Here is a 20,207-nt window from a genome sequence, read left to right as displayed (position 1 = left end):
TTAGTGCTTGATTTTATGTGACTGCATATGGGCTGTTTTAATGTTGTCCTTTCTTGCCTTCATGCTATATTGCTTATCTCAATGTAATCAAACAGTCTATGTTTTGTATGTAATTCCATTCATTCATTTCAGTTTATTATTCCCAGAGTTGTATCAAATTATTTTGAAATTAAACTTTGACAGTGGTTCTTGCATATGATGAGCTTATTGCCTGCCAGCCTAAACCTATATATCAAAAACTATATTTACGTTTTCTTTCAGAAATGTGAGATATCCATACTGGATGATGAATTTGAACCTAAATTGGAAGGAAATGAGACGTTTGAAGTGTTTTTGAGTTCTGCTATGGGTAGTACTCTGGCTGAGCCGTATATTGCAACTGTGGTGGTTTCAGATAAAACATTAGATGGTAAGTAAATGTGGATATGGAAGTGTGTTCTACAGCGGTAGGCTGCTGGGGCAAACGCTGACAGAACAACACTGTGGAGAAAAGTGTATCCCCCAGAAAGACTGTGTTCCACAGGAAAAGGTTGAAGGGAAGTGTGTTCCTCAGGAAAAGGTTGACAGGGGAAGCATGTTCCACAGGAAAAGGTTCACAGGGGAAGTGTGTTCTAAAGGGTTAAGCTTATATAGGGGAAGTGTATTCTACAGGGTTAAGCTTATATAGGGGAAGTGTATTCTACAGGGTTAAGCTTATATAGGGGAAGTGTGTTCTACAGGGTTAAGCTTATATAGGGGAAGTGTATTCTACAGGGTTAAGCTTATATAGGGGAAGTGTGTTCTACAGGGTTAAGCTTATATAGGGGAAGTGTATTCCACGGAAAAGGTTCACAGGGGAAGTGTGTTCTACAGGGTTAAGCTTATATAGGGGAAGTGTATTCTACAGGGTTAAGCTTATATAGGGGAAGTGTATTCCACGGAAAAGGTTCACAGGGGAAGTGTGTTCTACAGGGTTAAGCTTATATAGGGGAAGTGTGTTCTACAGGATATGAGGAAAGTCTTTGTTCCATTAGATTTAGCTGGCAGGAAAAGTATGCCCAAACATTCAGATGATCATTTGGCTTTTGAAATCCAATTCCATAATCTGGAACATGCCAGTAAGATTAGAATTAGCCTATCTTTATGATGAATAAGAGAGCATGATATTCTGTTTTCTATTTCAGTACCAAAAATGGGTTTTGTTCAAGAATCTTACGTGGTAGATGAATCGAATAAAACTCTTAATGCCACCATCATGAGGACTGGAGACTTGAGCTACCAGTCATCTGTGATTTGTTTTACCAGACAGAAAACAGCCCAGGTTATGATGGATTATGGGGAACGTGTTCGTGGAGAGAGTTCAAGAATTGTTTTTCTACCAGGAGAAAGGGTAAGCCATCATAAAGACTAAAAGAGATGTTTAGGTGGCTGAATTAGGTGTAGATCACGATAAAACTGAAATTAACGTCCTACTTTTCTGGACCAACCAAGTTAACGAAGATGGACATACGCCATGTTGCCGGATCGTAGGAATGGTTTCTGCCTACTCTACATTGAATTTCATGTGTCAAGGGTTCTTTTACATGCACGCCAAACAAGAACACGCGTCAGTCTCAATTTATTTTTCTATCCCTAATCAAATGAATCTTTAGGATGTTAAGGTACCGATCCATCTGCCACCGAGCTTTATAACCTGGAGGTTGTAGGTTCGATCTCGATATTGGCCGAGAAAGTTCATCATGATTTTTCGGTGTGGTTTCCCCTTGTCAGTGGTGAAGGACGAAGGGCCTGACAAGGACAGCTGTCTAGCCATTGGTATAGGGTGAAAAACAGAGGTCCCATGTACACATTGGCATGCACCTAAAAGATTCCTTGGCAGGAGAAAGGGTAAGCCATCATAAAGACTAAAAGGGATGTTTAGGTTACTGAATTAGGTGTAGAATTGCTGTAAATCGATGAAATAGATTTTTGGGGAAATAATTACTAGTCTTGGTCATGTGGTTAATATTTTAAAGGCATTTTTAATTATAATTTTTTCAGATTAAGAATTGTACAGTAGAAATTGTGAAAGATGGAGAATTTGAGGAAGAAGAAAAGTTTCTACTACGTTTGACCTTACCAGAAAGCTCAGATGACTTTGGAGCTGGATTAGGTGCAATCAATAAAACAGTTGTTACAATCACAAACCATAACGATGGTAGGACAACTTTAATTTAAATAAATTAATTCTCTGTACTGCCCAGGTGATATATATAGTACATGAGACGTGGTGGCTTAATGAGTAAGGTACTCGCTCACTCGTTCTCTATCCAGGAGGTTTTGTGTTCGCTCCTGGTGTTGGCTGAGTTAGTTCCTCATGATTTTTGGCACAGTTACCCCCCCTTGTCAGTGATGCAGGAAGGACGGCCTGGCAAGGAATGGTGTCTAATTGTTTCATTTATTTTAAATGAATTAGTTCTCTTTATTTTCAAGATAACATACATAGTGGATCCCAGGGTTTTCGTTTCAGCTATGTTTACTTGTTTTGACTGACATTCAATGAAAAACGTCAGACTAGAGAATTTACCTGTCAGTCAATTTTATATGTAATGAAATTTCCAAAAACATTAACCTTGTAAATACATTTATGTTTTTTGTTTTTAATGTGTAAGATCTCCTTAAAATATATTTCAAAAAGTTGAGATTATGCTAAAAATTATATATTAATCATGTTACATGTTATGAGGTAAAGAAAATAGTATAAAATTGACTGGCTGAAATCCCTAGGCAAATCATAATTCATAAAAAATTTTACAAAAACAAAATGATGCCGACCACAATGTAATTTATAAATGGTGCTGACCACAATGTAATTTTTAAAAACAAAATGGTGCCGACCACATGGTAATTTATAAAAACAGAATGGGTAAACAACCTGAATTTGTTGAAATGGTTACTCTATATGTGAAGTCAGTCTTAATACACAACCAATTGTGTTGTTCCGTGACTAAAATCAAATATCTTTACTTCCAGTACCAACGTTAGAGTTTGAAGAATTGGCGTATAGTATTAACGAACCTAGTGTTGTTGATCAGATTGCCACGGTTACAGTCAAGGTCAAGAGGTCAGGAGATGTTAATCATACGTCAAGTGTACGAGTCAGTACGAGAGATGGATCAGCGCAATCAGGATTAGATTATAATCCTAAAAGTCTGGTCGTCAGGTTTCCTCCAGGTAGGTTCAATCACAAATATAGTTTGATTGTTTAAAGACATCTCTGACTTCTCAGGTGGTTTAAACCTATTTTATTACCACAAAGTAAATGGATCGGACAAAAGTTACATAAACTTACAAAAACATCCTTTCCTTCTTAAGTACATGAAATAACAAGGGGTGCAAAATAAAGAAGAGAATTAAGACGGTGCTGGGGAATAAATCTCAAGATTGACGAAGATGATCATAAGATAACCATCTGAGAATTATTCCAGTGAGTGCAAGGTTGTGGTACCATCTGAGAGGGGGAGAGAGAAATGACACAAACTAAGTAATTTCAGGACTAACATACGGTCAGAGTAATTTAGCAGTGGGAGGAAACCTAGAAGGACCAGGAGAAAATTTGCTAGGTTGGACAGACAGGGGAATTGAGCTATATGTTAGTCCCAAAATGACCTAGTTTGTGTCAAGTGGATGTTAAACCCCATTTCTCTCTCCCTTATTTGGATATGATATTTTATGGGATTGAGAGATGTAGAATTTGTGTTACCTAGTTACAAAATTTAACTAATTGTGTTGTTGTACTCAATTTCTCTTACGATATTTTATAGGATTGAGAGAAGTAGAATTTCCTGTTGATATTTTATATAACAGTGATATTGAGTGGCATGAATCATTTACAATTCAACTCGGCCCACCAGATGGTGCTGTACTCGGTCCAATCAAAGTTACATCTATAACAATACTGGACGATGAAGTCTCCGGTAGTCTCATTTTACCAGCTCCACCAATGGTTTGTGTTTATATTTCTTTTTGATTTCTTTTTCTAGATTCCTGTAGATATTCATGCATATCGGACCATAACTTGCTGGATTATGGCCCCTGATTGTATGAAAAATTGCTTCTTTTTGTTTAGCTTGTCCTCTGTCCATCTCTTTGAAAATGTGGGCAATATTAATATAGCCTAAATATTTTGATAGTTTTTGAAGTGTAATTTTTATTTCAATATTTTGATTGTTTTTTGTAACTGCAAAATATATATATACTATTCAAAAAAAGTAGGGGATATTTGATTTTGGGGGCATAATACTAAAATATGGAAATGACTACGAAAAAAGTCACTATAGAACCTAACAGAAGAAACATTTCCAGTTACATGTGACGCCCAAACGCACCAATAGCTACCGCATGGAATGCAGGTGATGCTTGGGATCATCATGGGGGTCCAACCCAAGATTTGCACGACTCTGACTTTGAATGTTACAGTCATTGTGGCATTGAATTCCAGGGTGGAAACATCAGTTTAATTGTTTTAGTGACCAGAAAATAAATTTTGATATGCGTCGGCTTACCCAAAATGAAAGGTTACGTGCCCTTGGCATGCTACAGATCGGCACAACACAGGCGGTTGTGTCGCGGACGATGAATGTTTCTCAGTCTGTCATAAGCAGGCTATGGTCCAGATACCGTGATACACAATCTGTACAGGACAGACCACGCTCAGGTCGACCAAGGGCGACAACTCAAGCCCAGGATCGATTTATCCGTACCTTGGCCTTGAGAAATCGTGTCATCACAGCAAATCAGATCAGCGCTCGTCTTCAAACAGACACTGGTGTGAGAGTGAGTAGCCAGACGATTCGGAATCGACTGCATAGGGGTCACCTTCGCGCCCGACGTCCTCGCGTGATCCCTTGTTTGAGAGATCATCACATTCAGGCAAGACGTCGTTGGTGTAGGGATCGTCAACACTGGGATAATTGACGCTGGAGCAATGTGATGTTTTCAGATGAGTCAAGGTTCACTGTTGATTTTTTGAACAGACGTAGGAGGGTGTGGCGTCGTCGAAACGAGCGCTTCCAAGACGTTAACGTCATCAGACATGATCGATTTGGGGGTGGTTCTGTTATGGTGTGGGGAGGCATCACTGTTGCTGGAAGAACGGCTTTACATGTTGTTGCAGGGCGTGTTACAGGCCAGTACTACCGGGACAACATCTTGGCAGTCCATGTTGTGCCGTTCGCACGACGTCATGGCCGCCGTTTCATCTTCCAGGATGACAACGCAAGATGTCACAGGGCCAGGATCGTTACAGGTTACCTCCAACAACAGAACATCACCACATTACCTTGGCCAGCACTGAGTCCCGACCTCTCCCCCATCGCGCATGTCTTGGACATGCTTGGACAGAGGTTACGTCAACGTCAACAACGTCCTGCCAATGTCCAAGAACTTGCTGCTGCGTTGCAACAGGAATGGGACAATCTGGACCAAAATGACCTTAGACGTCTCATTAGGAGTATGCCACGTCGGATCAATGCTTGTTTGGCAAACAGAGGAGGATTTACCCGTTACTGACTTGGTTGTGATGCTGTGGTAACTTTGCTGTTTGACCCCGGGTATCATTTTACCCTTATAATGGTCAGTATGTGCCTTACTTAGTCTAACGATCATTTGGAATAAATCGATGAATGTGAACTTCATTTCATTTTGTCATTTGTTTCTTCGTCAGTTTCATTAGGTGACTTTAATAACACTTAAAAATCAAATATCCCCTACTTTTTTTGAATAGTATATAAATATTTTGATCGTTTTGAAGAGTAATATTTATTCAAATATTCTGATTGTTTATTTAAGTACAATATTTAACTATTTTAAATTGTGCAATATTTAAATATTTTGATTGACAGGTTGTATCGTTGTTACATTATGATGATGCTGAGCAAGGAATTAAAATAAATCCATCTCCAGGTTATCCTCTTGTCTGTGTGTCTGTAAGTATAGTTTAACCCTTTCCAGGTTATCCCCTTGTTTGTGAGTATAGTTTAACCCTTTCCAGGTTATCCCCTTATAGTTTAACTCTTTCTAGGTTGTCCCCATGTCTGTGAGTATAGTTTAACCCTTTCCAGGTTATCCTTGCATTTGTGTCTGTATATATAGTTTAACCCTTTCCAGGTTGTCCTTATCCACATTATGTATGTTTTATAATAATAATAATATGAAATATGGTTCTCACTTTTTCATAATATGTTTGTGTCTTTGTACTAGCCTTGTGACCATCGTCATCCAGCCTATCACACAACTCATTCCCTCTGTCAAGAATCTGGTATCAACCAATCAACAATCATCTACAACTGGGAGGTTGCCATGCCAACAGATCACCATGGAGTCAGGCCACCATTTGTGAGAGTAGCAGATAATACTCTATTTACAAGTACCGATCGCATGGTGTTGGACAGTATTTATTTCCGCCCTAAATTCAATCTTCGATGCGTAGCTCAACCAGTTCACAACAACGGGAACCTTGGTGTTCCACTGAAATCTAAACCGGTTACGATTGGTCTCGATAACGGAATTTGCAAATCACCCGTCTTTGGACCTAATCCCTATGGTTACCAAGCTCAGTCGTTTCTAGCAAATCTTGAATATCTCCAACCAGATGATATAGATCATCCAAACACTATCCATATCTCCGTGGAAATACCTCACTCTGATGGGATGCTTCCATTAATCTCTACTTTCCCTTTACATAATCTACGATTTCTATTGGCTGATCCAGTATACCGTCAACAACATGTCTGCTCTAATATCATAACAGAGATAGAGAGGGCGCCACTCATAGCAGATGGTTTCCTTGGTGATCAGAACGAAGACCACCCACAGCCGTTTGGAGCAGGGTATGACTTTCCGTTTCAGTTTGACGACACCTTACGAGAAAAGAAAACCTTAAATCTGTATCGTCATTTAAATTTAAAATCGTGTACGTGGAAATTCGATGCTTGGTATCACATGACTGATTTGGTGGACATCTGTGGTGGACGTGTTATTTCCGATTTTGAGGTCAAGGACACTGGGAAGACACATCTTACTGCCCGAGTACCCTTGTTCGTGTCTTATCTATATGCCACTGCTCCGGTTGGATGGGGTTCCTTGGAGCATCGTACAGAGATGGATTTCTCATTCTACTATGACGCCATCTTGTGGCATTCTGGTTTAGAAACAGAAGGACATCTTGGTGGGAAACTTCAAATTTTACGAATTCAGATTGGAGAAGATGGAAAACTTGTTATTGATTTTAAGACAAAGGCCAAGTACAGAGGTAAGTAAGACATTCATAAATGAAATTTTATTTTAACATTTAATTGTGACCAGTAACAAATCGCCAAATCTCTGGATTATACGATGACATTACAAGATACCAGAATGACCAGTAACAAATTGTCATTAGGTGTGGTCAAATCTCTGGTTTATACGATGTCGTCACAAGAGACCACAATGGCCAGTTGCAAACTGTCATTAGATGGGACCTGGTCATTACTTGGTTTTGCGAGTTGTTGGACCAAGTCCTATTCTATTATTATAATAGCCTATTATAAAATGAAATGAAATGAAATGGGGTTTAACGTCCAACTGTTCTGCTCCGAACTGGGCTAATGAAGACGGGCATACGCCATACAGTGCACTATGAGGGAAATTTTGCCCGGACAGCTGCACTACAGCACTACTGTCAAGAGATTTTTTACGTGAATGCCAATGTGTATGCAGGACCTTGGTTTTTCGTTCCATCCGAACGACTAGACAGCTGTCCTTGTCAGGCACTCCGTCCTGCATCACCGACAAGGGGGAATCACGTCGAAAAATCTGGATGAACTTTCTCGGCCAATGCAGGGATCGAACACCCGACCTCCAGGCTAGCGAGCCAGAGTCTTACCCACTTAGCCACCTTGACCCCCAATAGCCTATTATAAAAATGGGTATAGGAAACTGGTGACCATAGTAACCAGTAACAAATGGGTTAATTTCCCATAAACAATTGAAGAGACAGAGAGAGAAATGGGGTTTAACGTCCACTAGACACAAACTAGGTCATTTCGGGACTAACATATGGTTCAATTTTATTTCAATAATTCGCTTGCGCGTAGGGGTCTTTAGCAGTGGGAGGAAACCAGAAGACCTGGAGAAAACCCACGAGGTTGGACAGGCGACCATACTCCTTGTGACGTACAAGTGGGGAATCGAAACCACACCCCTTATGATATTACGTGCACGCGTTAAATATTTAGAACCCACATTATCTGTTCTATATTCCAGGATTGTTTGTTTTACGACACCAGACATTGAAAGGTTTTGAAAGTTATGTTGCTCCTCCAGATGACCTTGGTGTATCATTTGACCTTGAACTATTGTGGAGTCAAGCTACGTTTGACAGTCCGTATCAGTTATGGCGAGCAACCAGTAATTACAATCTCAAGGTAAGATTTCAAGAGTAGACGATCTCGATCGTGAATTTTTTCAGATAACATCTAAGTAAGTCGAAATGAAATGGTGTTTAACGTCCCACTGTTCTGCTCCTACTGGGCTAATGAAGACGGGCATGTGCCATACTGTGTGCTATCAAGGAAATTTTGTCCGGACAGCAGCAGTACAGCCTATTCTTATATCGAATTCCAACTGTCAAGGGATCTTTTACATGCACGCCAATGTGTACACCGGACCTCATTTTTTTGTTCCATTAAAATGACTAGAGCTATCGAGCCATCGTACTCACTTAGCCACCGTGGCTCCCAAGCCAAAATGAAAGATAAATTAGTAAACAAACCCAATACTACTATAAGTATATTTTCTCACCAATTGTCCTACCATAGTTTATCAGAGTAAACATTGTCTCACCAATCGTCTTACCGTAGTTTAGTCAGAGTAGACATTGTGTTACCAATTGTCTTACCATAGTTTATCAGAGTAAACATTGTCTCACCAATCGTCTTACCGTAGTTTAATCAGAGTAGACATTGTGTTACCAATTGTCTTACCATAGTTTAATCAGAGTAGACATTGTCTCACCAATTGTCTTACCATAGTTTATCAGAGTAGACATCATTTTATTGTTTGTGTATACCAGGTGAATCGAATGATGGGCCAGGTGATAACCAAGTGTAAATGTTATATTTTCCAGGATTATACAGGGTTATATGAAATTAACTTGATTCCTTGTAAAGTGAAATCATCTCAGAAATATGTGACAGGTGATGTTATACCTTGTACAGGTGAACAACCACAAAGGTAAGTTGAATAATACTCTTTTATCGAATTCCAACTGCCAAGGGATCTTTAACGTGCACGGCTATGTATGCACAGGACCTCCTTTTTTGTCCAATGTTAACGACTAGACAGCTGCCCTTTTCAAGCCCTTCATCCTGCATCACTGACAAGGGGGAAACCTTGCTGGAAAATCTTGATGAACTTTCTTGGCCAATGCAGGGATCGAACATGTGACCTCCAGGCTAGCGAGCCAGTGTTTACCCACTTAGCCACCATGGCTCCTGTAAGCCAAATGGAATTTCTCCCTAGTCCATGTCACTGTTTTAGAATATGAAGAAAACATGTGGAAGGAAACCATGCTGACAAATCATGTGAAGTTTTCTCAGCAAAAATATTGATCAAATCCAGAAGCCCCATGGTTTTGAGCCAGCGCCTTACTCACTGAGCCATCATGGCTCCCTGTACATTTAGTACTCCACATAAATGACCCTTTTGACATTAAACGAATAAGATCCTGTTCTTTTAGTTCTCATTGATAGATTTTTAGGAAAAAAAATACAACGTAGGGATTCTGCTTCGTTCGCAATCTGATTAAAATACAGATCTATATTTCGTTTCATTTTGTTTATACTTTCGATGGCCTACACTTCATGAAGATCTGACAAGTTGCACTCGAAGGTCGTGTCAGGGGTCGTTCGAGCAGCTTTTGACCTGTGACGTGTGACATTGATTAATCAATCAGTGTTGGCGTTTCTAGTGGTTTACCCACAGTTCCGTGCATGGCACGCCATGAGGTCACTGTAACAGACAGTTTCATTGGCTTATCCCTCACTTCAACCAAAACGCCGGTAATATAACAACTCTTCCAGATCCTAGTGTAGTAAAGACAAGTAAAACGATATTTTGAACTATAAAAAAACGAAATAGGATCTGTGTTTTAATCAGATTGTTTCGTTGGTAATTGGTGGAGATGTCTGACTAGAATGGCAAAAATATGGACATCAAGATGAGGTTTATATAGGTCACAATTACTGCTTATTACTGAGCGACACTTCTCTAGTCATTATCAAGCAATGATAAAATATGAAAATATGACAGGACAATATATACATGTACATAACAATACTTAGTTAATGCTGACAAACCAGAGATCAACATCCCTGCATCACATCAATGACTAAATAATGACTAGAGAAACCTAGTAGAAACGTCGCTCAGTAAAAAGCAGTGTTTGTATTCCATAGAATTGTGACCTGTATACTCTAGTTTAATTACTAAATGCCATTGAAACAAGATGAGGTTTAGCAAATTCAAAATTTTGACAAACCAAAACCTGGGTCCAAATTGACCTTAGTAGACTAGACCTGATGAAGCATTCCGTTGTTTTCCTACTAGTATCACACAGTACTATTGTCACACATTTATAGGTGCATTATGTAAGATTTAGATAAAGAGCTGACTGTTCTAGACATAATACTGAACAAAATAGATAATGAAAAGAGAATATGCTGAAAAGTCAATCAAATTACTTCATTCTGAGTCTAGATATCAGCGATAGAGTTACAGTGTAGCCTTGATTGTCATTACTACCATTGTTATGATAATAAACAAAGTCTTGATTATCCATTTTTACGGTATTCGCATCGACCACAAAACATATTTAAATCTACATATATCACAGCCATTAGATGGCATTGTCAGTTGATTACAAACTTTGTAAGTTAATTAATAATAAATATCGCTGAACCATTCTAATCTGTTTAATATCGGAGAAATCTGATGCCACCGAGAGTTTATTATGGTCTGGATCAGTTAGTTAATGTCTAATTAATACTTTAGAAAACATTTCAGGCCTAAAGAAAGACCTGCAATAGGCAGATTTGGCTCTTGCATAATATATGTTTAACTATATATGTTTAACTATACTGATACTTTTTATTTCAAAAATTACAAAATTCACACATGTTTTACAGGTTTGAGGTTCCAATCGCATTTCAGCAGACCAATCGCCCCGTACCTGTTGTTTACTCTCTAAATACAGACTTTCAACTCGCCAACAATCGTAAAATGTTTTTACTGGATCCAAAAACTGATATGATGGAGGCAGAAGACTGGGAATTTAATGGTTCATTCTTGCCAGGTAGATTTTAAGGATTTTTTCATATAAAACTTTTTTTTCTTTTTTTTTTCGCTTGGAAACTTCACAGTTCATTGACATTTTTCTGGGGGAATTTAATAGTTCAACTTACAGGGAATGTTGTTGTAAGGTTTTTTGCAGTGGAATTTTATAGTTGGGTTAGAGGAATGCAGGTTAGAGGAAATGAAATAGGGTTTAATGTCCTACTGTTCTGATAGGTTAGAACAATGCAGGTTAGAGGAATGTGAGTTAGGGGAATGTGGGTGTTAGAGGAATGTTGGTTAGAGGGATGTGGGCTAGAGGAATGTAGGTTAGAGGGATGTGGGTTAGAGGGATGTGGGCTAGAGGAATGTGAGTTAGAGGAATGAGGGTTAGAGGAATGCGCCTTTTTCACCAGGAAATTTATTCACTGAGGAATTTAATGTCTTCTTTTTTAAAAAGGTTGTAGGGAATTTTAAACATTTTTTTCAAAGAGAAATTTAATGGTTGTCTTTAATTGGGCATTAACAATGATTTATTATTCAATATTTGCAGGAGAGAAAATATACGGTCGTGTTTTATGGAATCCTGATCAAGATCTGAAATCTGCATATAATCTGGGCATACAGAAGGTCTATCTTTGTACTGGTGAGTTATTCCCCTTGTTCAAAAAAAAATAAAATTACTGTTTCAAATTGGGGGTGCTCAATTGTCAGTCCGGAACGTCTCGAAGTGATACAGAATTCAGTCCTGTCACAGTTCTGCCAGGGCCGACAGCTGGATGGTGTGAGTAGAATCGTGATGTTTATTAAGTAATAAATATGTTTCAGCTGTCATGATTGGTTGATATATTTTTTATGCAGTCGGCAGATGCGTTGTACTCCGAAATCTTCCTTTTCACTCGATTGACACTATTTTTGGAATTGCCGAGATTCTGGATTTGATCACATTGTTTACAGAGAGCTCCCTGGGGTTTCCAGTTTTGCTTTGCCTTGTCATTTCTTTCCAGAACGAATAGTGGGTGGCAAGCAAAAAACATCTAGTTATTCGGATGGAACAAAAAAACAAAACAAGGTCCACCTTTGTACCTGTTGGGGTGCATGTAAAATAATTTGATGAAAAGCTGTATCAGTCTGTCTGTTCTTGGTTTTTAACGTCCGCTTCCACTGAAGGTGATATTGCAGACAAGTCTTATTTTTCATTTTTATTATCTTATTGCACGCGCAGGGATCTTTCCTGTGGGAGATGTCGAAGCGCGACACTCTTGATCACTAGGCCATCCCAACCTGTGTTTATTAACTTGGTTGTATTTGTTTTGCAGGGGCCGATGGCTACATTCCAACCTATGACCCTGATGGAGAAATTTATAACAATGGACCTCAATTTGGATGTTTACAACCCAACAAGAAACTTAAACACAGATTTCTGATTTTGGCAAGTATCTTGATTCAATCTATTAGAATAGAACATGGTTTTATAAAACAAGTGGCGTAGTCAGGAGTTTTGTGACGGGGGTAGGCTGGGAGTCCATTCCCTGGCATTTGAGGTCATTGCTGGGAGCAGATTCTTGTGAACGAGAGGATCAGAAATCAGCTTTTTTACAGTCTGTCGTTCCACTAACTGGGATGTTCATCATATCCGTGAATATGATGGGGATGAGATAGTATAAGATCGCAGGGGACTTAGTGGAAGAATGATGCCATAACGCGTGAGAGGGGAGGGGTCTGTTGAACTGTTATTGTCGCATTTTGGAGCTTTATATCTGTAGATATACAACGTATAAATACAAAGATAAAATTGCTAAGAATTTTTGCAAGCCCTAGAAAAGCAAGAAGAACTAACCTTTAGACTTTTATTTTTTGCATAGTTCTAAAGGATAACAGAACTATAGCTGACATTTTCTAGTTAAACATATATTATGCAAGAGCTAAATCTGCCAATTGCAGGTCTTTCTTTAGTCCTGAAATGTTGTCTAAATTATTAATTAGACATTAATTAACTTATCCAGACCATAATCAACTCTCGATGGCATCACTAGCCTGTGATATTTACTGGATTAGAGCCCGGTCTGCTGTTTCTGATTAAATCATGGAATGGATAATCGAGACTATGTTTTTTATCATACTGACTTTAGTAATAATAATCGAGGCTAGGCCCAAAATTCTATCTATGAATACTTGGGTTATGGTGGATCAATTTGACTGACATTTTCAGTAAATTCTCTTTACATTATGTAGTTTTTAACTATTATAGTGAGAACAGCCAGCCCTTTATCTAATCTCCCATAATGTATGTTTAAATAGCAGATAAAACACAGATCGATAGAAAATCTGTGCCGACAAAATAGCATTCACCATAGAGATTGTAGCTGATAAGGCCTGAATTTGTGCCCTATGTCCAAGCTTGGAGTTAACATGGTTTATTAAATGGATGACAAGTAGATTCCAGGAATAATAAACAATTTGTTTCTATTTTTTTTTTTTATTATTTTTTTTTTTTTATAGGATCGTGGTAGTCCAGATATGGCTGACAAGTAGATTCCAGGAATAATAAACAATTTGTTTCTATTTTTTTTTTTATTATTATTTTTTTTTTTTTTTATAGGATCGTGGTAGTCCAGATATGGCTGACAAGTAGATTCCAGGAATAATAAACAATTTGTTTCTATTTTTTTTTATTTTATTATTTTTTTTTTTTTTATAGGATCGTGGTAGTCCAGATATGGCTGTCAGAGCTTTTAATGACATATCTTTTGAAGCAGAGCTAGCCTCCGAGAATCCAGATTATACAGAGCTGACATCCATGCCAGGAGTAGATGGTTTTGTACTGAGCGTTGATCCCCTATATAAGGTAATGTCATATTGTCGGCATTGATTTACCTGTTTTGTTTTGACCTTCCCAGAAAACCTTTACATTTTGAGCATCTGAGATGGCCATTCTATTTTGTCGTTCCTAGCCAATTTTTTTAGTTTTGTCTTTTGAAGGAGGCTATTCCATCTTGACTTTCCCAGATCAACATTGCTTCAAAAAGAATGTCCATTAGATTTTGACGATTTCTCCTCATAGCATTCTGCATAATATGGCGTCTGCCTGTCTTCATTCGCATGGTTGGTGCAGAAAAGTAGGATGTTAAAATATGTTTCATTACTCCAAGAACAGTGGTGCAGAACGGAGGGGGGATCACGTGGCTAAGTGGGTAAGACGCTAGCACGCTAGCCTGGAGGTCGGGTGTTCGATCCCTGCATTGGCCGAGAAAGTTCACCCAGACTTTCCGGCGTGGTTCTCCCTTGTCAGTGATGCAGGACGGAGGGGCTGACAAGGAAAGCTGTCTAGTCGTTTGGATGGGACGAAAAACCGAGGACCCGTGTACACATTGGCGTGCACGTAAAAGATCCCTTGGCAGTTGGAATTCGATATAAGAGTAGGCCGTAGTGCCGCTGTCCGGGCAAAAATTCCCTCATAGTACACTGTATGGCATATGCCCGTCTTCATTAGCCCAGGTTAGGAGCAGAACAGTAGGACGTTAAACTCCATTTCATTCATTCATTGCAGAACGGAGGGTCTCGCAAGGGATAAGAAAATTGTTCCAATGGGATGCAAAAAGATGTCCTTTGTGCACGTTAAAGATTCATTTGGCAGTTGGAATTTAATTTTAAGAGTAGGCTATAGTGCCGCTTTCCTCATAGCACACTGTATGGCGTATGCCCATCATCATTAGCTCAGTCGGAGCTAAACAGTAGGACGTTAAACCCATTTCCCTGAGACTATTCTTCATGACCTTTGTGGTAAAAAGAACCTGTCCTTGCTTGAATTCCTTCATCATTTCCTTTCTCCACATTTTAATTTTGTATAATTTCAGGTTACGAGTGGTCATCAGTGGTATATCCAAGTTCTGTATACAATAGGTCCGGCCAATCAACAGAACCTACGATTTAAACGATCGTTAATTACCAAATATAGACCTAAACGTGATGTAACAGACGATGACGATGGTCTAACATTAGAAGTTAAAAATGGAACGAATATGATAACTGTCCATTTATCTGAGGCAGCAGTAAAAGAATCGTTGGCGTTAAGCGCTATCTTAGCGCCAAGTATCATCGTAGCCATCTTAGTGATTGTCTGCGTTATAATTCTCTTCATCTTCTTGTGGAAAAGACGGAAAAATAAAAAAGAAGAGCATGTCGATGCGAAGCAAAATAATATTTTAGTAGCGGAACAAAAACAATTGTTAGAAAATAACGTAAATATTTTGACAGACTCACAAAGAACTTCTAAAAAATATTCTAATTCTAATAGAGATCTGAAACATTCAGAGTCGAGTAAAAGTTTAAGAAGTTTAAAATCGTTCGAGTCAAAGGCCACGGTTGTAGAATTAGGAGTTAAGACAAATACGATTAAAATTAAAGATGTGAATATACAATATGATAAAAATATGGACAAGAATAATGGCGCTGGTACTGAAGTTTGATATATATATATATATATTATTTGATAAATGTACATGGCGGTATTAATATGTTAAAAATATGGATGGGAATAAGGGAGCTGGCATGCACAGAGATTTGATGCTATGAATATAAACTCCTTACAGTATTTCATTTAATAAATATACTGTTGTATTAAGTCATTGTGCTGATAAAAGACTATATGAAGCTATATATTGTGTGATAAATCCATTCTACTCTGCTGTATTAAGCCATTGTTTCTGTGCTTCTATAAAGCAATTGGCATTGAGATTTGATCCTGTAGCGTTAAGTCATAGTTTCTGTGTTGATAAACGTAGACTGTTGTATTAAGCTATCAGAAGTTAAAGATGCACCAACCTTGTTACAATTCAAGAGTTTATTAAAAACACACCTGTTTAAAGAATACTATGAGACATAAAACTGTTATAGCACATAAACCAAAATGTCGTCATTAGACTTTTTGTAGTGCTATGATCATATACTTAGTGTATTTTAGTGTGTTAAAAGTGCACTATTATATTATTATTATTCTTGTATTAAGCCATCGTTTCTGTGTTTATAAAAACATGGACGTATATAAAGGAGCAGGAGGTAGTGTTAGTTCCAAGATGTTGGAAAAGACTGAAACGTGTAAATTTGACTGTCGATTGCTGTTGTGTTATTAACACCAAAAACCATTGTGAAGAGTTTGGGGGTTGGTAGTGAGTATGAAAAATGTCTTCCTAATAGATTTGATTGGTTCCAATCTGCTTCTTTGGATATATATGACTAATGCAACAAACATGGTGAAATAATCTTTTGGATGAGTGGACGGGATTTATGGACATATGAACAGTGTTCAAATAAAATTTCTTAAATCATTTTTTCATCACCACGGTAAGCTGTTCTAAAATCGAATTGAATAAGTAGCAGAAATATAGCTGACAGTACTACTGACGTGAGAGCCACCCGGAGGTTTGAACCATTTTATGTTAGAGTGCTAGTCCAGATCATTACCTACATCAGGTTGCCGTTAATCGCCCACAGTGACATGTTTAAATCGTCAGCATTGCACTAATTACTCAAAAATAATTTAACACCACATCGTGTTGAATTTTTTCTTGCCAAATTCTGATTTACTGATGTGCAAATCTTTTAAGTCAGCTGCTTGTCACTTGCTCAAACGTAATGAAAGTGTACTCATGTCCGAGGAAGATATTTCTTGCCCAAATTTTTGTTTTAAAAATAGTTTTAAATGTAACCAGGCCTTATAGAAGTGTCCAGCATTGCCTTCATGTAACCTGGCCTTGTGGCCTTCATGTAACCAGACCTTATAGAAGTGTCCAGCATTGCCTTCATGTAACCTGGCCTTGTGGCCTTCATGTAACCAGACCTTATAGAAGTGTCCAGCATTGCCTTCATGTAACCTGGCCTTGTGGCCTTCATGTAACCAGGCCTCATAGAAGTGTCCAGCATTGCCTTCATGTAACCTGGCCTCAAAGAGGTAAAGAGTGTTGAGCGGTGCCTTTATTTAACCAGGCCTTAAAGAACATAAAAGTACCTAGAGTTGCCTTTATGTAACCAGAACTTATAGAGCTGAAAAGTGCCCAGAGTTGCCGATTTAACTTAAATGAGAAAAATTGTCAGGACAGAGTTGTGTTTATGTACAACCACATCAGTAAACTGTGTTACTAACTGTATAGTCTTGATGACTGTTAATACTCAAGCACCAGATTTGATTTTTTGATTTATATGAATTATACAAGCATTTTTTCTAATTAAGATTTAATTTTGTTAGTGGAATGTGCGATGTGACTTGTGTAAAATGTGCTTCAGCTAAACATCATAGATGTGTTTGTTGTAAGACTGGACAATTCAGACTAGACATGTTAAAGGTGTTTGCTGTAAGACTGAATAGTTCAGACTAGATATTTTTTAAGAGAAGATAAAATTGTGATATGATCTGTTGTGATCTGTGTAATTATCTCCCCCTTAATGATGTTACTTTATAACTGGGAATGCTCGATTATACGTTCAGGAATTGAGTTATCTCAACCCCAAAATAGAGACAATCGAGTGAAATCCGAGATTTGGGACTACAATGCATGCAAGGAAATTATCTCAACCAACCAGGACAGCAGAAAAATATTCGTTGTGTTTAATTACCTAAAGATTCTAGGCTACTCACAACACCTCCCTCGTCGGGACTGACAGAACGGTGATAGGACTGAATTCTGTATCACTTGATTGCAATTTTGTCAATTCGGGACGTTCCAGACTGACAATCGAGCATTCCCAAAAAGGTAGATAATCTGTGTGATTATCTCCCCGTAATGATGTTACAATTAAAACAGGGCAGTGATCATTTGTTAAAATACTGATTATCTCCCCCTGAATGATGTTACTTTATAACAAGGGCGATAATAAGTTGATAAAATACTGATTATCACCCTTTTCATGATGATACTTTAAAACAAGGGAGATAATCCTTTCTTTAAAATACTGATTATCTCCCCCTTAATTATGTTACTTGTTACTTATAAATGATAATCCCTTGTTAAAATACCGGGCCTTAAGGCCTACATTTAATTTAATCCTTATACAGCATATACATTTAATTTACAGTTTAGTCATCTGGTTAAATAGCACTACATTGTTTCATGAAATTTTTATTAGAAGTGATAATAGAGTGGACTGATTCCATTGTGAAATAAGACACAAATTATCTCCCCATTTACATTTTATTTAACTGGGGATTAAAGTTCATTTTAGATGCTGGCTTTAAACCTGTTTATATTCACCAATACCATTTGTGGATTTTTCCGATAATATGTTATTTATCATTTAATTAAGAAAACAAAAGCAAAATAAATCAACTTCAATCTGATTATAATACAGATCTATATATCGTTTCATTTTTTATACTTTCGATGGCCTACACTATGTAGTAAAGACAAGTAAAACGAAATTTTGAACTATAAAAATGAAACAAAATAGGATCTGTGTTTTAACCAGATTGAATCAACTTGGATTCAATGGAATAAATAAGAGGCCCAACACTTATTTGTTCTACAGAAAGTGCCGAATTATTGTGACATTTTTAATTCATCATATCTTCGTAAATGTTAAACGTTCCCTTGTAGAGATTCCACATTCACGACATTGTAGTTTACAAGGGATTCCAAATCCCACACATAAGGTCTGTCATTGAGTCAACTGACGTGGTTTCAATTCCTCGGATGTACGTGACAAGGAGTAGGGTTGCCTCTCCAATCTCGTGGGTTTTCTCCAGTTCCTCCGGTTTCCTCCCACTGCTAAAGACCCCTACATGCAAGCGAATTATTGAAATAAAATTGAACCATATGTTAGTCCCAAAATGACCTAGTTTGTGTCGAGTGGATGTTAAACCCCATTTCTCTATCTCTCTTCAAATCCCGCAAATGTCGACAAGAGACTTTAAAGTCTTATTTACTTGAGCATTAGTGGCTTTAATTAAGGCCATACAAAAAATATTCTGGTTGTCAGACAGTCTGAACCAAAAATGGTGGTTTTTATTTATGCACTTTTATTTTGTCACAGGCTTGCTGCTCATCCTTGATATCCCCTATGGCCGTATTCCATTCTACACCCCCACTTTATCCATTTAGTATTCACATATTCAAACTATCTTCTCTTGATCGTAGCTTGATTCTACCAACCAATCAAAAAACAATTTACAAACAAGTCTTAGCCTATTATTACTGAGCAAAGTTTTTATTATGACTAGAGATTAGTAGATTAGTAGAACGGAGTGAGACCACTGGGGATAGCAAGGATGATTGCTCCTGGGCTAACTGACTTATCATAGACCTATTTCGTCATGTTTATAGGATTGTATATGATTATCCAGTATTATTTATAATTGTACGTAAATTTCAGGGTTGCATACATGAGATTACAACACATTTCTGCAGTTAGTTCCTCTAAAACTTTTATTTGCGATAATTAATGACACAGTTTTTATATTTTATTTTTGAAATAAAAACGAATCATACAGTTTTTTTTTTAAGTGGCACTTCATTCTCTGAGAACCAGAATATATTTTTGTATGTGGCCTAACAACATTATGCTCCATTATATGTAAAGTATAAATTATCTCCCTTAGATTATGTATAAACTGGCTCCTACCTAGGTTGAATTTTAACCCTGTTTTATCTGCCATTAATGATCAGGGTTTGTTTGTTTCTTGTTTATTTCCCAATTAAGCAACATAATTTTTTAAATTGAACTGGAAGGGATATTACAGCATGGGTATTTATATTGTACTGGTAAGGGAATATTGGAACATACTCAGTCAAGACGTATAACTCATTATCTCCCCTTAGTAGGGGATGTTATATTTTATTCTCGGACCTCAACTTCACAGTATTATTAGCGGATTTGAGGAGGTAACA

The 20,207-nt window shown here is 37.7% G+C and overlaps 1 protein-coding gene across 1 annotated transcript; it reads left to right on the top strand.

Annotated features, from left to right (window-relative positions):
- The first annotated feature begins 271 nt into the window (after positions 1 to 271).
- LOC126812441 (extracellular matrix organizing protein FRAS1) lies at positions 272 to 12,820 on the top strand. Its single transcript, XM_050538831.2, has 12 exons — positions 272 to 409; positions 1,164 to 1,369; positions 2,020 to 2,176; positions 2,992 to 3,192; positions 3,783 to 3,964; positions 5,862 to 5,945; positions 6,220 to 7,270; positions 8,263 to 8,423; positions 9,125 to 9,231; positions 11,184 to 11,350; positions 11,882 to 11,974; positions 12,648 to 12,820. Exons 1-12 carry the CDS (start codon positions 346 to 348, stop codon positions 12,818 to 12,820), a joined length of 2,646 nt encoding a protein of 881 aa, XP_050394788.2. The 5' UTR covers positions 272 to 345.
- The last annotated feature ends 7,387 nt before the right edge of the window (positions 12,821 to 20,207 follow it).

The sequence above is a fragment of the Patella vulgata genome, chromosome 2 (assembly GCF_932274485.2).
Source record: "Patella vulgata chromosome 2, xgPatVulg1.2, whole genome shotgun sequence".
Lineage (NCBI taxonomy): Eukaryota > Metazoa > Mollusca > Gastropoda > Patellidae > Patella > Patella vulgata.
The sequence above is the reverse complement of the archived record's forward strand: the minus strand, read 5'-3'. Positions and strand labels throughout refer to the sequence as shown.

What these genes read in the sequence shown, in the direction of transcription:
- LOC126812441 (XM_050538831.2), top strand. Translation starts at nt 346, where the DNA reads ATGGGTAGTACTCTGGCTGAGCCGTATATTGCAACTGTGGTGGTTTCA. An exon ending in AATCACAAACCATAACGATG is followed by an intron (nt 2,177 to 2,991) that starts GTAGGACAACTT and finishes CTTTACTTCCAG; the next exon opens with TACCAACGTTAGAGTTTGAA. An exon ending in GAAGGTCTATCTTTGTACTG is followed by an intron (nt 11,975 to 12,647) that starts GTGAGTTATTCC and finishes TTTGTTTTGCAG; the next exon opens with GGGCCGATGGCTACATTCCA.